Source organism: Hypanus sabinus, chromosome 8, assembly GCF_030144855.1.
Source record: "Hypanus sabinus isolate sHypSab1 chromosome 8, sHypSab1.hap1, whole genome shotgun sequence".
Classification (NCBI taxonomy): Eukaryota; Metazoa; Chordata; class Chondrichthyes; order Myliobatiformes; family Dasyatidae; genus Hypanus; species Hypanus sabinus.
Window position 1 is genome coordinate 138,948,462 of NC_082713.1, and position 22,413 is coordinate 138,970,874.

General features: G+C 41.8%; 1 protein-coding gene across 2 annotated transcripts in view; it reads right to left on the reverse strand.

The window, feature by feature from the left end:
- The window catches only part of kiaa0930, a 98,232-nt gene that overhangs the window by 47,235 nt on the left and 28,584 nt on the right, over positions 1-22,413 (reverse strand). For both annotated transcript variants that reach the window (XM_059977990.1, XM_059977989.1), the window contains exon 2: positions 6,071-6,219. In XM_059977990.1, the coding sequence (XP_059833973.1) occupies positions 6,071-6,219 (149 nt within the window). The remainder of the gene's footprint in view (positions 1-6,070; positions 6,220-22,413) is intronic.

The window sequence follows — 22,413 nt, forward strand, 5'->3', positions numbered from 1 at the left end:
GTTAAACCCATGACCTCTTTAACAGATTCCTTTAGTCCAAACAGAAAGCTCGAAGAAAGATCTCTGATGGTTCAAGTGATTCATGAATTAATAGGGGAGGAGTAAAGGGCAATTGGTGGGTGAATATTTAAAAAGAATAAAAATTAATCATATGTAAGCTGAGCTGATATGCAGTTGAACAATTGTGCCCCACAGTTTAAGCCCCTTAAATAAGGGCTGGGGAACCCTTCAACATTGTTTCACTTATAATCTCTGCTGATTCTTTTGCACTTTCCTGGTGAAGCTTCTTATGTGACGTAGTTTGCAGTTATTTGCTTTACAGTCCTTTCCCGCTGGTAGAACTGTGGAAGAATGAACCAGCAGCAACATCACACTCTCAAACAATCGTTCATCACCATTCACCGGAGGCTGCGCCAGTACCCACTCCAATGTGAATTGCTTGGGACTTGAGCATTCTGTGCATATGAGGAGATTATCGTCATTATGAAGTCGGGTGACGCACCTTTCCGGTCAACAGGCTGAAATGCACCACTCCACAGCTGAATTCAAAGAACTAAGATACTACTCTGCCAGTTTTGATACTAGAAGGCAGCAAGAGTGTGATCCTTTTTAAAGTTTTAAAAAAATCACTGAACAGACTGTCTCACCAGGGGTCTCATTAAACACGTTCAAATGTTTGGGTATTTTCTTACTTGCTAGAAAATAAAAATACAACTGCATTTAGCAATTATTGAGTTACTCCGCTCCTATTTGCAGATGATTAAGTGACATTTCTGATTTTGTTGCTACCTATTGCTTGAGATGTAGTCTTCAATAATTCACAATTGACAGCTGAGGCTCCAACGTGCTGAATCAGGAGGTCAATTTTGGTTGCCATGGAAATAAAGCCATCACCTCCAGTTTCCTGGAAAGAACAAAATTCAGCCACGCAGCAGGGGCTTTGGTTCAAAAGGTTGAAATTTGTGGTGTACATTAGTTCATCATTTAGAGAAGGCAGTTCAGTTGTAGTTTGACAATCTTTGCGCTACAATACATCTGATTTGAGAATTGCAATACACGTGCAGTTGATGGAAGCACAAAGTTAAAATGAGTACATTCCTCAGCCTGTCATCTTCCCTTACCTCTGATACCCCTTCAGCTACGCACAGGAGGCTGGCCAGCTGGACCCGGAGATTTCTGCAAAGCCTTTTCACATAGTAATCATGCCTCACGCAAATGGAAAGAACACGTTTCTGCTCTTTGTGAATGAAGTGCCAATAAATATGGGGGAAACTGGCAGTGCAGGTGTTTAGATTTATCCTAAAGGAATTGGTGTAGGGTTTTTGATCTGAAACATTCACCTTTTCCAGTATTATCATATTCCCAGCATTTTCTGCTTCATTGTACATTTCCAACATCTGCAGTTTCTTTCTAAATTTACAGTAGATCATTAGCAGCACTTATTTATAAACAGAGATCCAGCCTAGTTAAACCCTAAAGTAACAACCCATGACAAGCCACAAAAAGAAACTGAGGAACTGAAGGTCATACTGTCAACAATTTGTTCACCTCTGGATGAATCTTAGTGCCCTGGAATTGGTTTAATTCAGGATCAAAATTGTTCTGAACCGCAGAAAGTGAGCAATCTTCAGAATGTACATAGGCTGAGGTTAGATGCAGGATTAATTTTCCAGTTCAGTTTCATTAACTTGGTTCCTATATTCCACATCAACACTTTTACAATAAATCAGCTTTCACTTCCTATGGCCATGTTTGTGGTTTAGTGAACACAATGCCTGCTGACCTTGCATTGCCCTAAATAACTCACTAATTTGACATGAACCTTCCATTTTTTGGTTCCTTAATATTGTCATAGCCGGGGGCGATAGTGGGATCAGCTCCTACAACCTATTAAATGCTCCCAATGGCATGCGTCTTAAATCCCTCTGACAACCAAGCTCACGTGTGGGTTAGCTACTAAGCCCGGCCGAACCATTTCTACCGACAGAAGAAGGGGCAAAGGCGGGTTGCTGGTGCCTTAAAATCAGTCATTTTGGGCAGATGGGGCTGTCTACTGTGATTGGCAGCTCACCCCGAAGGAAAATTCTGATCTCATACCTCTGCTGCCTTGTGGCCATACCCACTCATGGGGAAGGCTTTGGGAATTAGCCCTGAGGGAAAAATTCTGGGACTGGAGTCCCTCAGGCAGTCCTACTTTGAGTTTAATGCTGACTGACGTTGCTGGTGCCGAACTATATCAGCCTCTGTTGTTCCTTTAGGTTCCTCAGATGCATGGAGAGGGGGAGCTTGCTGCATGGGCAACAGCTTGCCCTCCGTATTGTACTGCCCAGGCTTGTGTATATGGACAGCTAGGAGACAATATCCGTGGTCAACCCTGACAGACAGACGCCTCAACTCTATTCCTTCATGCTTCTACCATCGGATCATATGAACCCTGCTATAAATTATGTCATAAAGTTTACTGAAGCCAGAAGTTAAATTCAGGGAATCATAAAATTTAATTCACTTGCAGAACATTGCACCTTCTCAATTTAAAAGGAAAACATAATATGCAGAATTTCATGGAATCTACCCCAGTTGTTTCCTTTCTCAGTCCTACAAGCCCACCTACAGTTTTTCTCCTTTGGTACACCATTTTCATCTCTCCTTCCACCTGATTAACTAGGTCTACCACCCTCACTCACCTGGATTCATCTGCCCATTATCCATACATCCATCTCCCTGGGTTTCTACTCCTTAAGGTCACCTTTCCCCATAACCCTCAGCCATCTTGTTCCATCTGCTCATCATCCCTTACCTGGCTCCACCGGCCTCTGTCTCAACACCCCCCTCCCTCTGCCGCACCTGGCTTCATCTGCCTATCTCTCCCACTCACCTGGTTCCACCCATCACTCTCAGTTCTATATACTGGTCGCCTTCCCTCTGCATTCAGTTCTGAGGCAGCCTCGCAACCCAAAGCATTAGCCTCCTGCTTCCACAAATGCTCCTCAACTACTACCCCCTCCTCACTCAGCCACCAAGATTTCCAGCAGCTTCTTTGCTGTGAAAGAATTTGTGCACGAATGCCTCCGAATGTTCTGAACCTTTTGAGTAATTGGGACATGATTGGGCATCTGACTCGGGGCACGATTGTGAAGGAGATCATGAGTCAGTGTTACTGCCCAGCCACATTTCACCAGAGACTCAGATCCGTGCCAGAGTGAAGCAACTTCCCCTATAGAAACTAATGAACCACAAGCCTACAGAGTCAGATCACCCTGCCCAAAACCCTCTCCATTTGCAGTCACCAGGAGTGGCGAAAGCACGAAGGAAGCTACACCAGCGTTTTTGTCATTTTTTTGTTGCACGTCACGCCAGCAGGCCTCAGTAAATCCCTAACACATGTAAATGTACCTGGTGAACTAAGCTGATCCTTATCCACATTGCCTCAATTAATTATCAAGATCATGAACCATACAAACAAACTTCAGAACTTCTTTGATGAGAATGTGATCTGGCTATGGTAATGTTATATTAAAAACAAATACACATCTTTGACCTGAAAATAAATGGGTAGCAAAGAATGACTGGAGAGAGACACAAAAGATGTCTCACCACAGCACTTGAATTCCATGGAGTGCATTTCCTGGGTAACATACATATTGTACAATACAAAATAACTGTACTTCATAATGGAACTAATTAACATCTATGGCAGAGAATTGTACTGTGGCCCATTGCTCAGCTCATGAATAATTATTAGTGTACACTCACTCCCTGGGCAATTACTGCTGACTCGGAATTTCTGCAGTGCTGAATTATTCGCTGCTTTTAATGGATGGGGGCAGAGTCAGGGAACTGCTTTGGGGCAGGATCAGGCTCTGAAATTAACCTTGCTCAAAAAATCTGGAAGTATTGGTGTAAACTCAGAGGCCTAGGGAATGAGCATGGGTGAGGGGGGCAGGCAATGGATTATGATTCATAAGGTTTAGTGGAAGTGCCTTTTTAAAAATTGTATTTGGCAATTATCAAGCAGAAAAGTTGCAGAGATACACCACTGGTGTACACAGTGGAAAAAGAAACTACAAGCAGTGCATCATATTTTAGGGTCACAGAGCATGAAGTTGGAAATGAGATTATATTTGGTAGCAAGCTTGGATACGATATTTTCGGGTCGTCATCCTAGAACGCTGTTTTGTGTATTACATCCAAACACTGCATAACGTCATTAAGGACCCTGACTGTGATACCAGGTTCACTTTTGTGTAGAGCATAAGCACAAGGACAGTTTGCTCATCGAGATCATTCCTTTTGAAAGGAACACGAGTTCTTGATCATGAATAGCATAGAAGTTATACCTTTATATTTCACACTTCTAAGGTTTGGCTCACAGGAGGAGAGAGCAAGTTCCTTAATCCAGATGAAACGATTATGGATTTACATAAATGTTGGTTGACAACGTGCCTTCAAGACCCGTGTTTTTACATCAACATTAGCAAACGTGACAAACGTAAGAGGATGCAGCTTGATGTAAAACGCTCTGAGTGACGATAACACAAGTAAACAAAACCCTATTCAGAAGGTAGGCTTCGAGGGCTTACAGTGGGCTTCTCAAAAAATAGGAAACTGCCTGGAAGAGCTTCTTGTGCCTCGAAGAGTAAATGTTTGTAGTAGAATATGTGGTGATTAATTTTCAGACAGCTGTAAAGTCCCACAAAGGGCCTCCAGGGAATCTTAACATACTGCAGTTTTGTGAGATATAGAGCACTGGAATTGCCTTCTTGGAGATGGATAAGGATTTGGTTCCATCTAAGATCAATTAAGTGGCTGTCTTTGAACTTCAGCATCAGAAAGTCTCCTGTGGACAGGAAATTAAACCCGATTTTAGAAGTGCTACTCAGTCATTCTGCTCAGATCTCCTGAACATGAAAGCAAACCAGCTGGGTAGCCAGACACAAATCCCTCAGTAAATATTTATGCATCTTATACAGGAGAACCAACGGTTAAGAGGAGGTGACTTAAGTAAACAGCAAATTAAATACATTTGTATTGTCAGGATATACCAACAAAGGAAAGTCAAAGGCTTTATTTTTTTCTCTATACTGTATATATTTTAAAAAAAAATAAATGTAGGTGAACTATATTGATGCATCAATATGTTGCTCTATACATGAGCAGCCTTTAAGAAGGGAATGTATTGATCTGCCTACATGACAATAGCTGCATGGAACTGGCTCCCACACTGGAGCTTGGATCCTGATGCTAATTCTGCAGTGATACATTCCGACACGTTTCTTCACAAATGAGAAAGAAAGTTTTGAGTTAACTTGACAGCGTGTGGACAGGTAACTTAACTGAACCTACAGAGACCGTAGATATCTAGTGGTCTCTTCCCCTTGTAGGTTGCAGCGGAAGTATAACTTTATTGGTAAATTATTTTAAATGGACATATCCAATCAATTATAGATAAACTATTTGAAAGAGCAGGTTTTGACAGTTCAGCAAGTGGCCTTTCCTCCTTCAGTTTTGTGCACAGAAAATTACTGGATACATTAGCTGAAGTATGAGGTGTGGTTCAATTGATTAAACACTTATCTCTGGACCAGCTGAGATAAGCAGAAACATGACCTCTTAACACCTATCTCTGGGAACTCTGAGGACACAATTTTTCCAACAATATGTTTAATAGCGATCACATCTGTTCCCTCATGTGGATGCAAAAGATCCAACATCAAAATGACCAACATTCTTTCTGTAGTGCTTCAGTCAACTTGCATTGCTCGATTCTGAAAAAAAGTTTCTTAATCATCACATTGCAGTCATTGGGAGCTTGCCGTGCTTGGCTCCTACATTTCATGCACTTCAGACTACACTCAGAAATGCATCGTTGGCTACAAACTGCATTGGAATGCTTTGACAAGGACATGAGAATTGCCACAAAAATATAGCTGTCCACCTTTTCAAAACCTTAAGAGTCAAGTCCAAAAAAATGAAAAGTCCTGAGCAAATTAGCTGCTTGAGAAGTTTAGAAAAAACAAACTAATTAATACAACTTTTTTTCCTACATTGATTCTGAATCTGCTGTGCATACCTGCTTCCCATCACCGCTGTCTGGACCGGCAAAGGTCAACTTCCGACGAACATAGAACAACATGTCATCCTGTCTTGGTGCCCACTTCTCCATGAAGTACGTTGAAAACATCCAAGTCCAAAAGACAATCCGATCATCTTTGAAGCAGCCTATCAGCAAACAAACAGTTTCATAAACGGAAGCTTAAATAAATATTTACTTGTAGATGTTGCGTAATCAATCCCTGCCAACAGAATCATCGAATTGTTTTCTTATCCCCTTGAAATACTGTTTGCAAATTACAGTTCACTGTTCTGGACCCGTGACACAAGTCGTGCAATACAACTCAAAATAAGTTAAGGAAACAAAGTCAACTGGGTTGCTGAGCAAAAGTAGGTAGAAAATATGGTTATATTTCTTTTCACCATTTGAAATACTAAAAAATAGACTTGAATAGCTCTGAGCGCTGCATTGAGATTTTGCCAATTTAGCAAGCATTATTAGTTTACCACCACATCCCTAATTCTTAATTTAAACATAAAATTTCTCCACTGTTGAAGCACTGCTAGATTATAGTTTTATAGTTTATTTACTGAACAGCACCGGTATAATTTTAATCTATTTCAATGACTGTTGTCTGGCAAATCGATTTTACAAATATATAGTGTTTGAAATCAAGACCAAACATTTGACTCTGTGAATCAGTACATTAGTAAGTCAAATTTGGATCCACGAAAAGGTATTAAAAGGCCACCAGGTTTACACTGATGATTTATTACTACTGTGTTTTCAGGTAGTAAGTAGATAAACCATTTCCCGCAGATCACCTTTACAGGAAGTATCCATGCCAATCAAGGAGCCAAAGTTATCATTGCTCATCTCATTTCAAGCGCTTGACATGTTGATGTACACAGATAACATGCAACCACTGTGATGGTGATCTTTGTGCATATTCCATTTGATGCAAAACATTATTCAAGAAGAGTTCAAAGTTATCTTGCAGTAAATTTTAAAACATTACAAAGAAAAGATGCAAAATGAAAAGCATGGCATGTGGTATTAATGGGTTCTGCTTTTGATGATTTGTCGGTTGACAGGTCGGACATTGGTGAAGATCCTTCAGCATTTCAGCAGAGGTCCTATCCTTGTGGCAGGTGGTAAAATTCTATCTTCTGTAAAATGTACTGTGCAATTCCACATTGCTACCATAGAGAGCAACCTCACGTCAGCCATTACTGGCTGGTTTGGTGCAGCATCCTCTCACAAAATGCAAAAACTACAGCAAACAGTCAGGACAGGAGAAAAAGCCATTGGCTGCAGTCTATCACTGCAGGACTTGTATTTGTCCAGGACAAAGAAACAGACAGGAAGAATTATTGAGGACACCACAATAATAGTAGGCATCCATTAGTCTCGTGAGACCATGGATTTGCGCCTTGGAAGGGTTCCAGGGCGCAGGCCTGGGCAGGGTTGTATGGGAGACCGGCAGTTGCCCATGCTGCAAGCCTTCTCCTCTCCATGCCACAGATGTTGTCCAAGGGAAAGGCAGCTTGGCACCAGTGTCGTCACAGAGCAATATGTTGTTAAGTGCCTTGCCTCAGCTCAGGCTCGAACCAGTGACCTTCAAATCACTAGACCAATGCCTTATCCACTAGGCCACGTGCCAACCCTGAGGACACCACAACAAATTATCTTTTCCAAAAATTCCCTTCTTGAAAGTGCTATAGAGCTGTTAAAACAAAATCTTCACAGGCAGTTAATCTGATCAACCATCCTAGCTGGACTCCACCACTCTCCTCTATAACCTCACTCACTGCACCATAAGCTCTTTAGACCACTTTTTATAAAGTTGTTTACACTGTAAATGCATGCTGGTATTTATAATTCATGCATACTTCCAATGTGGATTTACTGAGTATGCCCACAAGAAAATTAATCTCAGCATTATATATGCTGACATTAATGTACTTTGACAATAAACTTACTTTGAATTTTAATTCTTTATTCTGTATAATTGTTGAATGCTTTTGTTGCACACTGCACCAACACACCACAACAAATTCTAATATGTATAAATATATATATGGCAAACAGATTTGATCCTTGATCTCATTGAAAATACAAACACATCAACTCTAATGAAGCTAATTTACTTGTGAAATAAAGTCACCAATTGAAAGCAATGAATCAGTAAACAACAGATCGCATAAACTCGACTGTTGCCATGGTTGTCTCAGCTCAAGTATTCCAAATCTACACTGCAAATGGTACAATGGGCAGAAATTACGTGTAGGAAATGTACCATCTGATCCACTTGATGATAATTTCCCCCCAAACAGAATCCTAAGCATGTTGAAGTCAACAGTGAGGAAGCACATTGTCACAGTGTCGTGCTGATTTTAGGTGGTAAGCAGCAGTGCAAACATGTCAATTAAGAAAATGAATCAAAATTCCGTGTATTTTATGCAAAGAGCAGCTACGTGAATTGTGCTTTGGAATTACTAGAGAGGCAGGATGTACCATGGAAGTTACAGAACAGAACCCTACACTTATCCGAGTTCCCACAGATTGCTATTTTTTCCCAATACTTTGGCTGGAACAGATTGTGTAGCACATGTACATGCAAACTTATTCACATATCTGAAAGGGTTTCTGCAGCCCCACCCTCTTCACCTTTTATCATCCAGTACGGGGGCTTCTTTAGCCCGATCTTTAGTCATCCAGTATGGTGGGGGTGGGTAGGGAGGGAGGAAGATGTCTTAGTAAAGCTGCTTCTGTAGCTGGCTCATCCATTGGTCCTGGAGACAGGCAGCAGGGGGTTCCACCTGGGCTGACTGCCTGGCAACATGTAGGAGGTATGTCCATGTCTGGCTAGCGGTAGAAAAAGAACACACAGTGTCCATGGGCGTCCTTGAAGACGATTGGAATATGTTAGTTTAGTCTGTGTTAGCCATGATTTGTCTGGTTTGTGTTTGTAATTTGATTGTACATTAACATTGTAGTGGTTTGAATTCATAATAAATTTATTTTTGTAAATAAAAACTGTTTCCTCACACACGACACCCGGAAATTACCAAGTTATCAGATTTCCACCAAATAGAGCAGTTCTGTCAGTGTTAAGGCTTCCGATAAATCCAAGAATGCAGAAAGATGAATAATGTATTTCTCATTGACGAGAGAAGTCCCAGCCTATCCATCCCTACCAGCTCCACGAGAAAAGACTGCAACTGGTAACAGATCAATGAGAATTCTGCCGTACAACAAATTTGTAGAAGGTTCCGTAATTTTATATAAGAATTAATACTGTCAAGAAAAAGAAGTTAATGGGCTTCAAATTATCCGACACTCAGTTCTATAACTTTATGATATAATGAACTTTAGATCTTTATTACAGCTTTTGGGCAGAAAGCCAAGGCACAATGTGTATCATCTGTCAAGTCAAGGAAAAAGCTTAAAAATAGACAGTCAGCAATCAATTAAATGTTGAATCAATGAAACTGCTTTAGTCTGCTTTGCCACTGCTTAGATTTTCCCAGTTAAACTTTTCAAAATAACTCCTCCACAGGGCATTAATGGACACTTATTCAGAGCTGTCTGTAAGTAAATCCATGAAAAAAATCTTTACAGTTGTAATCCTGCTGTGATCCAGAAGATCATCTTGTTGGAAGGGCCTTTCGCTGCCCCTTGTCTTATAAATTCTTGGTTCTTCAGCTGATTGCAGCCCATATCACACACAGCCAGTCACAATTTTGGCTCCTTCTGCATCTTCCATTTCAAAGAGAAATTAACATCTCCTCAGACTAACTTTGTCATTGGCAAGCACCTTTGGATATGCAGAGTATTCCCACCATTTTATGTTATTCTTTCAGATTTCTGGCATCTGCAATTCCACTTTTTGCTAGTTAATGTAGGCTGTTGCTAGCACATTTGTTGGCCTTGTAAGGAGGTGAAAATTGAAAAACATTGCAAGAAGAATTAGTGCTTAAAGTATAAAAATAAAGGCTAAAAATTCCTCAGTGCTGCAATCTGTATTTAAAATGTGGTAAGTCTGCTTAGCATGTTTTCAAAAGCTCCAAAATCAGTGTGACAATGCAAATTATACACAGAAACACACTGCAGTCTCCCCTTTTACTGGAGTGTACTGATTACTGAGAAATAACAACATGGATTCTTCCAGAGGTTTAGTCCAAGGAGTCTGGGAGCCTGGAGAGACAATAGACAGTAACGCTGCATGTCCCATGGTGCTGCCATCAGGAGAAACTTTCTCCACAGAGCTGGCCTGCAGGCAACATACCCTGTCTTACCACCTGAAAACCCTTCATCTGTAAGGAAAGGAATGGTGCAGTACACCATGTCTTTTGGAGGAGGAGCTTGTATTGTGCCAATAAAACACCAGCTCATGTACATAGGTAAGGGGAGTGGCTTCCATGCTAATAGACACGAGGCACTAGCGAGCTATGGTCGGGTAACAGAAGGGGAGTTACTGTTTCAGATCCACAGAGGTCAGCTTCAGACAACAGTGCTGACTCACCATGACTGGATCATCCCTCTTGCCCAGAGAAGTATATTTTGGGTAAGCAACAGTCAAACTATCTTCAGAAGATGAGTGGTAATGTGGATTCTATGATCATATTCCCTCAGGAGCCTGTACAGATGCTCACTGCCATTTCAGAACAGATTCCCCTCTCTGGGTCACCAGTGCAGTGCCAAGGGAACAAACTGGCTGAAGAAGCAGGCTTCTGCTTCTGTCGAGCTCAGTCCCAGTTCCCCAGGTCCTACTAAGTCTGAACTAGCGGGTTGGAGCGCTGCGAGAATTCCTTTTCGCAGTCAGGAAGCAGACAGCCGTGGCCCATGGCTACACCACTGTGGTCTGCCCACTTCTGATTCCTAGCATTTACAGTTTCATTTCTTACAGTTCCAGAGAGGGGCCTGGGCAAATCTGGGGACCTGGGGCCAAAGATTCCCACAACCCCCCTCCCACCAAGACTGCACCTGCAGCTTCTTGGACACCATCCTCACCAAGGTACTTTAAAATTGTGAATGAAAATTTACTCATGTTTAAACCACAACTGGGTTTTTTTTTAATTTAAGTAGTTGCTGATTTATATTATGCAACTCATGCAGAGTAAAACTGTTTAATTTAACTGACAATAGATTCCCCTCAAGCACTCCATCCCTCAGCTTTTACCTTACTGAACTATGGTGACTGATTTGGACTGTTTGTGAAGCTCAAAAGTACGAGGTGAATCCTGCTGTCAATGGATGCAGCTTGCCCCAAGCCTTCAGGTGCTGCAAGAGTATAAAGCCCCCTTCCTGTGCTGTTGGCCCATTCCTTGGCTAAGCTTATGAGGATTTTTAATTGAGCAAGAGAGTAACCCAGGTTGATTTGGCTAGTCTGAGGTTCATATTATGAGACTAAATTTTGATACTTGGACTACTTACATTAGGGAACAAACAATACAGCTGGATAGAGCCGGCTATTGTCAGTCTTCCTTATTGCAAGATGATTCACAGTTTACAACATAAATGCGGTGTCCTCTTAATTATCCCCAATAACTGAGATGTATAGAACTAGGGGAAATCATTGCCACAGACAGCTATGGAGGCCAAGTCATCGGGTATATTTAAAGTGGAGATTGATAGGTTTTTGATTAGTAAGGACATCAGGGGTTACAGGGAGAAGGCAGGAGAATGGGGTCAAGAAGAAAAATAAACCAGCCATAATGGAATAGCAGAAAAGACTCGATGGGCTGAATGGCCTAATTCTACTCCTCCCATGTCTTTTGGTCTTTAGTATGGCTATGAATGCAGATTGTGTGTTATTGGCCATTCAAATAATATTGCTTCCAAATCTTAACCAGTAAACACTAAAAGTTCTGCAAGCAAACAGTTGGCTATTTTGCAAACCAGAGAGTTTGAAAATCCTGCTGTTGACAGAATTTTGTCTATTATACACCTATACAATAAACTTGAAAATTCCATTGGGAAAAGGGGGAGGCAGTGTTACCAATGGGAGCCCATTTTATTTTGATACATAATAAAACGTTTAGAACTGACCTAATTAAAAGATGCACTGCCAGAAATTAAATTTCATGACTTAGTCACTGATAATAAACTTGACTCTAAAATGGTTTACAGTACTGTGCAGAAGTATTAGGCACGTATATACAGCTAGGGTGTTTAAGACCTTTGCACAGTACTGTAGTATTTTTATGTATTGCACTGTATTGTTGCCACACAAAAAAACAATTTTCATGACATATGTGAGCGATGACAAGCCTGATTCTGACATGGGTCTCTATTGTGGACTGAGAGTGTGAAGGGGGCAGGGAGAGGGGAATCATGGTTGGGTAAAGGACAAGCAGGAGAGGAGGGAGCAGAAGCACCAGAGAGAGGTTCTGTCATGATCGATGAACCAGCTGGAATCAAATCACCTTGCCTGATGTTTCATGGCTGGGTGTGTCTGCACCCGCACCACCACCCACCCCTGCCACTCCTTTTCTGCCACGTGTCCCACCCCACTTCCATGGCACTCCAACCTTGCTCCCGCTCCATGTTGGCAAATACAGCACTGTGCAAAAGTCCCCAGCTATATACATATATGAGCCTAAGATCTTTGCAAAGTACTGTATATCTAAGCCTTGCCTGGGTTACAAACACTACTCGTGGACACAAACTATACTTTAGCATTTAGGAGATGGGTGGGGGGATTTACCAGCTGCTGCAAGGCTGCAGGTATCTTCTGTCAAATGGAAATGGAGCATTTCCTTGTGCCTATCTCCCCACACCCCCTAATGGGGCTGCAAAAATGGGGGCGGGGGTTGGGGGAAGAGTTGTGGCTGGGTAGAACAGGGAGTGGAGGGCAGACTTACTCAGTCACTGGTGACCACTTTTCTGTGCCTGTTTGCTCTCCCGACAAGCAGGAGATCCTCCCACACACTTGTTGTTCAGTTTTCAGGAACTGAAAACCCTGTTATAAACTGGGTCATGCCTGCCAAACTTCATTAGGTCACAAGAGACTATCAGTGTATCGCACAGCTCTAAGAACAATTTATTTTGCCAAAATCCTGCAAGTTTCCACTTTGCTTCCCATTGAATTTCACTCCAACCTGCGCACATCTTACTGCAGAAAATTTCCCCTGTCTCACAGTCTCTAGCACAGGGGTTCCATTGACCCCTTGGTAAATGGTAAGGTTCCATGTCATAAAAAGGTTTGGGACCCTCTGCTCTAGCATTTTATCTAACCTCTGCATCCTTTAATTGCTGGCTCCTGACAGTGGATAGTACTTTTCCCTTATTCATAAGAATATAAGAATTAGGTGCATGTGTTGGCCGCTGGCCCATCGAGCCTGCTCCACCATTCAATAAGAACAAGGCTGATCTTGTTTGGCTGCTATTCGTTTATTGCTTGTTGTTTTCTGTTTGCTTATATCCTGTGTGGTTCTGCTGACTATTGTAGGAATACGATGTTGGCGCAGAAATGCGTGGCCACACTCTTGGGTTGCCCCACCTATTTTATGTTGTGCTGGCTGTTAGCGCAAACTACTCATTTCACTGTATACTTCAATGCAACCTGATAACAAAATGAAACAAATCTGAATTAATTTGATCAGGCTGTGGACTCCGCCCCACCTACTTCCTTTCCCCCAATAACCCTTAATTCCCCTGCTAAATCAATCTATGTCATAAATAGAATAATATTTAGTGAGGTAGCCTTTACTGCTTTCCTGGACAGAGAATCCCTGACCCCTGTGTGTTCTCGGGTGAAGCCCGAATTCATTAGTTGCAATTACTTCAAAGAGATCTTAGATACATTCTAAAATCTTGAGTGTACACCTCCTTCACACTAACCTTCCTGAAGGAAAGAAGTTCATGATCTTCAGACACCCTGTAACAATGAGTAGCAGAAACAAAGCACTCCAGAAAGAGTTTCAAAGGTTCCAGCCATCCCACTCGCTAGGACGTGGAGTAAAAACTGGTCTCCCAGAGGGTACTGTTTCAAATGCGTAGAAAGTGCTTGTTTCCTCAATGTGTACATGTCTACATATAGCCTCCAGTGGCCACTTTAACATGCACACCTGGTCTTTAATACCAATATCTAATCAGCCAATCATGTGGCAACAGCTTAATGTATAAATCATGCAGACATGGTCAAGAGGTTCAGTTGTAGTTCAGTCCAAACAGAATGGGGAAGGAAGTGCGATCTAAATGACTTTGACCATGGAATGGTTGTTGGTGCTAGACAGAGTGGTTTGAGTACACAGGACATAGACAGTACAGCACAGCACAGGAACAGGTCCTTCAGCCCACAATGTTGTGACAAACCAATTAAATTAGTAATCAAACAGCTAACTAAACTAATCTCTTCTGCCTGTACAATGTCCATATCCTTCCATTTTCCTCACATTTATGTGTATGCCCCATGGTATTAGACATTTCAACCCTTGGGAAAGGTATTGTGAATCTGTTCAGTCTATGCCTTTCAGAATTGTATAAACCTCCATCAGATCTCTCCTCAGCCTCCACCACTCCAGAGAAAACAAGCCCAGTTTGTCCAACCTCTCACGATAGCACATGACATTTAATCCAAGCAGCATCCTGGTAAAGCTCTTCCACACCCTCTCCAAAGCCTTGCCATCATTTCTATAATGGCTGACCAGAAATATATGCAATACTCCAGATGCAGCCTAACTAGAGCTTTAAAAAGCTGCAACACAACTTCCTGACTTTTGAACTCAGTATTTTAACTAATAATGGCAAGCATGCCAAATGCCTTCTCAACCACCCGATCAACCTGTAAGCCACTAACAGGGAGCTGTGAACTTGGGCCCAAAGATCCCTCTACTCATCCACACCATTGGGGATTTTATCCATAACACTGTACAGTCTCTTTTCATTTGGCACAAGTTGAACCTGACACCCTGCCCCCTGCACCAGTTCCTCAGCCACTTATTCTTCAACACTATCATCCTATTCCTGCTGGGACTAACACAAGGCACTGGGAGTAATCCAGAGATGATTACCTTGGAAGTCCTGCTCTTCAGCCTCTTCACCAACTCCCAATACTAGCTGCGCAGGACCTCTTCCCTCTTTCTACCTATGTCATTGGTGCCAATGTGCACCACAACCTCTGGTTGCCACCCTCCCCCTTGAGAATCTTCTGCAGTTTCTCTAAGACATCCTGAACCCTAGCACCTGGGAGGCAACACACTATCCACAGAATCTCCTGTCTATCCCACTAAGTATAAAACCTCCTATTACTCTTACTCTTCCTGACTTTACCCTTTCCTGCTGAGCGTCACAGCCAGCCGTAGTATCTCAGAACCTGCTGATCTCCTGGGACTTTCACATACAACAGTCTGTAGAGTTTACAGGGAAATGAAAAAACATCTAATTAAAGTGGCAGTTCTGTGGGCCAAATGCCTTGCTAATGAGAGAGTTCAGAGGAAAATATCCAGACTGACAGGAAGGCAACAGCAACTTAAATAAATATGTGTTACAACAGTGGTTTTTAGAAAAGCACCTCTGAACCTAGAAGTTATGGAAGCAGAAGACCACGAACATACACTCAACGGCCACTTATTTGCAGGCTGCAGTATTTCACTGTTGACAAAGGAGACTGCAGATGCGAGGATCTGGAGAAAGATGCAAGACACTGGAGTCCAAATGAAGGATGCACAACCCAAAGCATGGCAGGTTCACTTCCCTCCGTAGGTGCTACCCTACTTGCTGAGACCCTCCCCCAGCCTTTGTGCAGCCGCACTGTTCCACCGACGACATCAGCAAACCCTTTGACACTGTTTGTGCTAACAGTTTCAGTAGTTCATTAATAGCAACCGCGGTGACTGTTAGGAATACGGAAAGACTTGAAAACTGAATGAGGCTTTAATCAAGGAGTAGAATTGTCAAACCTCGACATATGGTGCTGCAAACTCGGTTCAGCAAGCAAGATTCAACTCTCTAGCTAGCTGAATGGCTCCGTGCAAACAGGAGTTGCAGACTGGTAAAAGAAAGGTGTGAAGTTCTAAATATAGTCTTGTGATAATGCAGTGAATAGTGAGTAATTACCCTTCTGTTTGCATTCATTGCCTTTGGATGTAAAGCACTTTCACTCAACCTACAAAGGTTCCTGAGCTGCAGTTACTGTAGCAATATAGGAAAATGGCAATTCACTTTCATGCAGCAGGATCCCAAAAACAGCATGAGATAAGGACTTGACAATCCTATTTGATATTATTGATTAAAGTATTACACAGTGTCGTGATAATAACTCCCTGTTTTTTCTCACTGAAAAAACAACTGCCGCTGTGGAGACACAATTCATCCAAGAACAGAGACATTGACTCATCCTGAGATGCTTCAGCTCCAACATGAAACACTTCCCGAAATTGTTGGAGAAACGTTACCCAAGATTCCTGTGTTTATGTCTCGAGTGAGATCTGAATCCAACATTCCAAAGTGCCACTAACTGAGTCATACCTTGAATTCAGAGTATAAGGATGTTCGTGGGCATGTGTTATTGAGCTGATGGGCAGGTTGAATGGTAATTAGAATTTAATTTTAAAATTCTTCTTTAAAACTAAGGATTCAGAGAGCAAAGAGCAAAACTAAATTTATTTATTTAGAGATACATTATGGTAAAAGGCCTGTCAGGCTCAACAAGCTCCCACAATTACACCCAAATGACCAATTTATTATCTAGCTGACCTGTATGTCCACGAGGGAAAACTAGAGCAGCCAGAGGAAACCCACACAGTTACTGGGAGAACGTACAAGTTCTTTACTGGTAGCAACAGTACTGAACCCGGGTTACTGGTGCTGTAATAATATGACACTAACCCCTGTCACCCCAAGTTATAGAACCATAGAACACTACAGCACAGTACAGGCTCTTCAGCCCTCCATGTTGTGCCGACCCATATAATCCTTAAAAATAAAAGTACTAAACCCACACTACCCCATAACCCTCCATTTTTCTTTCATCCATGTGCCTGTCCAAGAGGCTCTTAAATACCCCTAATGCTTTAGCCTCCACCACCATCCCTGGCAAGTCATTCCAGGCACTCACAACCCTCTGTGTAAAAAACTTACCCCTGATGTCTCCCCTAAACTTCCCTCCCTTAATTTTGTACATATGCCCTCTGGTGTTTGCTATTGGTGCCCTGGGAAACAGGTACTGACTATCCATCCTATCTATGCCTCTCATAATCTTATAGACCTCTATCAAGTCCCCTCTCATTCTTCTACGCTCCAAAGAGAAAAGTCCCAGGTCTGCTAACCTTGCTTCATATGACTTGTTCTCCAAATCAGGCAACATCCTGGTAAATCTCCTCTGCACCCTCTCCATAGCTTCCACATCTTTCCTATAATGAGGTGACCAGAACCGAACACAATATGTTGGGGGTTAGTGGGACCTTGCCCAAATACCGTGTGTGATATTGGCTTCCTTACCCAAGTGTGCTTTGTTGTCCAAAAGTAACCAGATCTGAATGGACAGATGATCATGGAGGAAGGTGACTAAAAAGAAATTGTCCATCAAGGAGAGGGTGATCAGACTAGCCTGATATTACCCTGAGTTCAGATTGTTTTTATTGAACCGACTGAGAAGCACAATCTAGTTTGTATCATCCCTTGGAATGATGAAAGAGTGTAATGTATTTTGCTAAGTGCCAGGTGGTTTAACTTGGACAGAATGTATCCAGCTGTTAAAGTGCTTTGACACTGAACTTCTGAATTTGAATAAAACTGTTAATTAAAGGTGGTTCTAGTCTGGTTGCACATCTGATTAGTGTTAACTTTATGTAAGAGCTGTGAGCTAGCAATATAGATGCATTACTTGATATAATGTTTACATTTTCCTGGGAACAGTACTCTGGATTTCTAGTATGAGGTTAAAGAATGGCAGTCTAGGGCAGGGGATTCCCAACAGAGCTCTGCTTAATGGTGTTGGTCCATGGCATAAAAAAGGCTGGATCGCCTAGTCTGGGGTTTTCGAAGTGAAGTTTATCTCTTAAACAGCTGAAGACCTAGGGTTGAACAAAACTTGTGCAAGTACTGATGTGGCTAAATGAGGGATCAATGGAGAGACAGAACTGGGGTGTTGACTGGATATGGTTTAATGCATTAGATGTTCGATATTTGAAAAAATGCACAACAGTGGAAGTGCACGCACTTTCAAAGTCCTGGGAGTGCACATGTTGCACAACATCTCATGGTGCCAGAACACATTCTGCAGGAAAGCTCACCAGCACCTCCACTTCTGGGGAGGCTGAAGAGAGCCGGACTTTGTATATATTGAGTTAAATACTTATGTAATTAGTTTTGCTACAATAAGTGTATGGGACACTGGAAAAATGTTGAATTTCCCCTAGGGGATGAATAAAGTATCTATCTATCTATCTTTGCACATCTATACTCAGGTCATTCTACAGATGCACAGTAGAGAGCGTCCTGACAAGCTGCATCACTGCATGGTACGGAAACTACACTGCAGTGGACAGGAAGGCTCTTCAAAGGCAGAGCTGGAATCTCTAGGAGCAATTCCAAAGGCACAGGATATATACATCCCAAAAAGGAAGACATATTCTAAAGGAAAGATGGTACAGTCATAATTAACAAGAGAAGTCAAAGCCAACATAAAAGCCAAAGAGAGGGCATTCAATAGAGAAAAAAAATAGTGGGAAGTGGGAAGTTAGAGGACTGGGGAAGCTTTTAAAAAAACAAAAAAGTTACTAAGAAGGTAAAGATGGAATACGAAAGAAAGCTAGCTAATAATATTAAAGAGGATACCACAAGTTTCTTCAGGTACATTAAAATGTAAAAGGGAGGTGAGAGTGGATATTGGACCACTGGAAAACTATGCTGGGGAGGTAGTAATGGAGGACAAGGAAATGGCGGGTGAACTGAATAAGTATTTTGCATCAGTGTTCACTGAGAAAGATACTAGCAGTATGGTGGAAGTTCCAGGTGTCAGGGGTCTTGAAGTGCATGAAGTCACCATTACTAGAGATAAGGTTCTTGGGAAACTGAAAGGTCTGAAGGTGGATGAGTCACCTGGACCAAATGGTGTACATCCCAGGGTTCTGAAAGAGGTAGCTGAAGAGATCATGGAGGCATTAGTAATGATCTTTCAAGTATCACTAGATTCTGGAATGGTTCCGGACCACTGTTCAAAAGGGAGAGAGGCAGAAGCAAGGAAAACATAGGCCAGTTAGTCTGATCTCAGTGGTTGGGAAGATGTTGGAGTCGATTATTAAGGATGTGGTTTCAGGATACATGGTGGCACATGATAAAATAGGCTGTAGTCAGCATGATTTCCTCAATCTTGTCTGACAAACCTGTTGGAATTCTTTGAAGAAATGACATGGAGGATAGGCAAAGGAAAATTAGTTGATGCTGTGCATTTGGATTTTCAGATGGCCGTTGACAAGGTGCCACACGAGTCTGCTTAACAAGCTATGACTCATGGTATTACAGGAAAGATTCTAGCATGGATAAAGCAGTGGTTGATTGGCAGGAGGCAAAAGGAGGGAATAAAGGGGGCCTTTCCTGGTTGGCTGCTGGTGACTAGTGGTGTTCCACATGGATCTGTGTTGGGACCAACTCTTTTCATGTTATATGTCAATAATTTGGATGATAGAATTGATGGCTTCACGGCCAAGTTTGCAGACGATATGAAGATTGGTGGAGGGGCAGAAAGTTTTGAGGAAGTAGAGAGTCTACAGAAGGACTTAGATTAGGAGAGTGGGCAAAGAAGTGGCAGATTGAATACAGTGTTGGAAAGTCTATGGTCATTCACTTTGGTAGATGAAATGGAAGGGTTGACTATTTTTTAAATGGAGAAAAACTACAAAAAACTGAGGCACAAGGCAGGATTCCCGAAAGGTTAATTTGCAGATTGAGTCTGTGGTAAGGAAGGCAAATGTGATGTTAGCATTTATTTCAAGAGGACTAGAATCTAAAAGCAAGGATGTAATGTTGGGACTTTATAAAGCACTGGTGAGGCCTCATTTGGAGTATTGTGAGCAGTTTTGGGCCCCTTACCTTTGAAACTATGTGCTGAAACTGGAGAGGGATCAAAGACTCACAAAAATAATCCTGAGATTGAATGGTTTGTCATACGAAGAGTGTTTGATGGCTTTGGGCCTGTATTCACTAGAATTCAGAAGAAACCTACTGAATGGTGAAAAGGTTTTGATAGAGTGCACTTGGAGAGGGTGTTTCTCATGGGGTGAGAGTCTAAGACCAGAGGACATAGTCTCAGAGTAGAGGAGCATCCTTTTAGAAAGGAGATGAGGAAGAATTTCTTTTGCCAGAGAGTGGCGAATCTGTGGAATTCTTTGCCACAGGCAGCTGTGGAGGCCAAGTTTATGTATATTTAAGGCAGAGGTTGATAGATTCTTGGTTGGTCAGACATGAACGGATATGGGGGGAAGGCAGGAACTTGGGGCTGAAAGGGAAATAGATCAATCATGATGAAATGGCAGGGCAGACTTGATGGGCCAAATGGCCCAATTCTGCTCTTATAGCTTATGGTCTTATATACAAGACTGATATTTTTAAATAAATATGGTTTCAAGGATTTGTGGATATTGCAATGAGCCAGAGTTGAAACAGAAAAATATCAACTTAATTTTGTTGAATGACAGTAAAGTCAAAAGGGATGAATGATCTTTTATTCCTGCTACTGTAATCTTATTTCTATCCATAAATAAACTACAATAGATGTATATTCCAGATGCTGGTGACTGCTCTCACTTTACTGCTTCAAACATTTTCATCTCCCAATGAGGATTCTTGAAAGTAAATGTTGCCTCCCTTGAAGGGGGACTGCACTCAGAAAATATCAGATTCAAGCATTAAATCTTAACTAAACTGACAATGCTTTCACACTAATCAAAATTTCTTCCAAAAACCCCTATTGAACCTCTACAACTTAAATGAGAAAATCAAAAGACCAAAGTCAGCCAGTATCACATTATCTCCTTCAGTACATCCAGCACAGAGTCCACTATGTATCATCTACAGACTATGAGATTTACTCCTTCTCTTTGAATAAAATGCAAATTAAACTATTTTGCGTTTAACAAATGATATGCAAAGAAACAAATCAAGTTAATCATGTGTCAAAATCAAAACCTGCCTCTTAGCCCCATCCATTTGTATTATATATGCCTCAGGGGCTAAACAAACTAATTTCATACAAAATGTCCACTTCTACAATCCACAAATCCTGTCTTAACGTCCCCCCTCCCCTTCGACAAGGGTTCCCCAAATTATGAATAACCTGGCTTAAAACTTTATGCAAATTCTCCCAGACATTTTAAAGCATTTTTCAAAATCATAATAATGTTTCATGGTGTTGGTGATTGGATGTGGTATATTTTCCATTAGTTTAACTAGGGTGAGTATTAGGGTGAATAGTAAGACCACAAGACATAGGAGCAGAATTAGGCCACTCAGCCCAACCAGTTTGCTCTTTAATTTCATAATGGCTGCTTTATTATCCCTCTCAATCCCATTCTCCTGCCTTTTCCCTGTAACTCTGACACCCTGACTCACCAAGAACTTATCAACCTACACTTTAAATATACTCAATGACTTGGCAATGAATTCCACAGTTTCACCACCCTCTGATGAAATTCCTTCCAATCTCTGTTCTAGATAAACATCCCTCTATTCTGAGGCTGTGCCCTCTGGTCCTAGACTCACCCACTATACATCATCTCCACATCCATTGTATCCAGGCCTTTCAATATTCGATAGGTTTTTATGAGATCCCCGCCCCCGCCGCCAACATTCTTCTAAACTCCAGCGAGTTCAGGCCTAGAGCCATCAAACACTCCTCCTACATTAAGCCTTTCATTTCCTGTACAATGCCTCCTGTCCCTTTTGCATCTCTGATTTTTCAGTTTTCTCCATTTAGAAAATAATCTACCAAAGTACATGACTATAGAATTCTCTACATTCCATCTGCCACTTCTTTGCCCATTCCCCCAATCTGTCCAAGTCCTTCTGCAGATGCCTGCTTCTCCACCTATCTTTGTGTCATCTTCAAACTTGGCCATAAATACATCAATTCTGTCATCCGAATCACTGACATGTAATGTGAAAAGAACCAATCCCAATACTAATCCTTATAGAACACCATTTGTCACTGGCAGCCAATCAGAATAGGCCCCTTTTACTGCCTTCCTGTCAATTAGCCAGTTTTTAAAAAATCAGTGCTAGTATCCTCCTAATAATACTATGGGATCTTATCTTGTTAAGCAGCCTCATGTGTGACACCTTGACAAAGGCCCTCCTAAAATCCAAGTAAACAACACCCTTTGTCTATCCTGCCTGTTATTTCCTCAAAGAATTCC